This window comes from Poecilia latipinna, unplaced genomic scaffold (assembly GCF_001443285.1).
Source record: "Poecilia latipinna isolate Pla-1442-1.1 unplaced genomic scaffold, P_latipinna-1.0 Scaffold1072, whole genome shotgun sequence".
NCBI lineage: Eukaryota > Metazoa > Chordata > Actinopteri > Cyprinodontiformes > Poeciliidae > Poecilia > Poecilia latipinna.
The window spans coordinates 27,311-28,536 of NW_015113688.1; the positions used below are offsets into that span (position 1 = coordinate 27,311).

A 1,226-nucleotide genomic window follows, 5' to 3' on the forward strand; every position below is an offset into this window, starting at 1 on the left:
CAGCTCAGACTGATCAACAGAACATTCATATGCACTAGAAGGCATAGGCCTACCCCTTCCAAATGACATGTAATGTTGGCCCCTCCCCAAACTAAAAGTAACCCTGCGGTCCACTTCATCACCCTTAGAAGGTACGTCAGTGTCAGACATTTCATCAAACAGTAACAGAGAAACACTATTAAAAAGAACAATGCATCAGTCAGCAAAAAAACTTATCTACAGGCAAAGGATAATAAACAGACTGGTTTCTTGTCTTCAATTTTTTTTTTGTTTTATTCGTACGATTATGTACTATTTCAAAATTATGTTTATTTTCCCAAAACAATAAAACAAATTGACAAAATTAAAAATATATCGTTTTTCACTTATTTCCCTTGTATAAAACAAGGTACACAGAACAGAGCAACAGAAACTTCACTTTGTTGCCAGGATACAGCAAACCAGCGCCTGCCAGTCAAAGCGCAGGGCAAAGGCGCGCGGCGCAGCGAAGGCGGAGCCCAGACCTCAAAGGCGGGAAAGGCGCAGCGGAGCAGCAGCTTCAGCAGCGGAGATTCGACGGTAAAGCAGGTCAAACGGCACCAAGTGTAACCGGATCCTTTTCTGCGTTGTGCTGGTTATTGAGTGAACAGGCCGTGACACAGTTTGTCTTTTAAAAGATGATTCTCGGTTTATTTCTGTCAAGAATACAAACAAAACAACCGTGTTAAAGGCTGCCCGCTCCAAGTCCTCTCCCGCAGGACAACATGACAAAAGGGGCGGGGAAACACCTCTCACAACTTACAAAAAAACTAAATAAACATTTTTGTACAACATACCTGTCAAGAATACAAACAAAACAACCGTGTTAAAGGCTGCCCGCTCCAAGTCCTACACAAAACAAAAGTATATAACAAAAATTAACTTAATAGATCTATAAATAAACTGAATGTATTTAGATGGAAAAATAAAACGCACACACCTCTCCCGCAGGACAACATGACAAAAGGGGAGGGGCTAAGGGGCACAAACAATTTAAAGACAATACCACAGAAGAAGAAATAAAAGGGAGGGGCTTCAATCTTAAAGTAACACGGTTAAAACAATGACAGGTGTTTCAGTAAGATAAGAAACAAGACAAAAAAAAAAAGACATTTTGTGTAATTATAACAAAAGAGAATTACAACCAGGTTACATGAGCGCAAGGAGAAGTTTTGAGTACAAGCATTACAAGTTTTGAGAAGAAAGAC

General features: G+C 39.9%; 1 protein-coding gene and 1 long non-coding RNA gene across 2 annotated transcripts in view; both read right to left on the reverse strand.

Annotated features, from left to right (window-relative positions):
- Positions 1 to 176, reverse strand: part of LOC106959356 (uncharacterized) — a 5,185-nt gene extending 5,009 nt beyond the window's left edge. The window contains exon 1 of the mRNA XM_015051878.1: positions 1 to 176. Within this exon, the coding sequence (XP_014907364.1) occupies positions 1 to 150 (150 nt within the window). The 5' untranslated portion in view covers positions 151 to 176.
- Positions 177 to 641: 465 nt separating this feature from the next.
- Positions 642 to 1,161, reverse strand: LOC106959357 (uncharacterized). Its single transcript, XR_001427331.1, has 2 exons — positions 959 to 1,161; positions 642 to 867 (listed from the first exon to the last, which is right to left on the reverse strand). It is a non-coding gene; the product is annotated as an uncharacterized LOC106959357 (long non-coding RNA).
- Between the last annotated feature and the right edge of the window lie 65 nt (positions 1,162 to 1,226).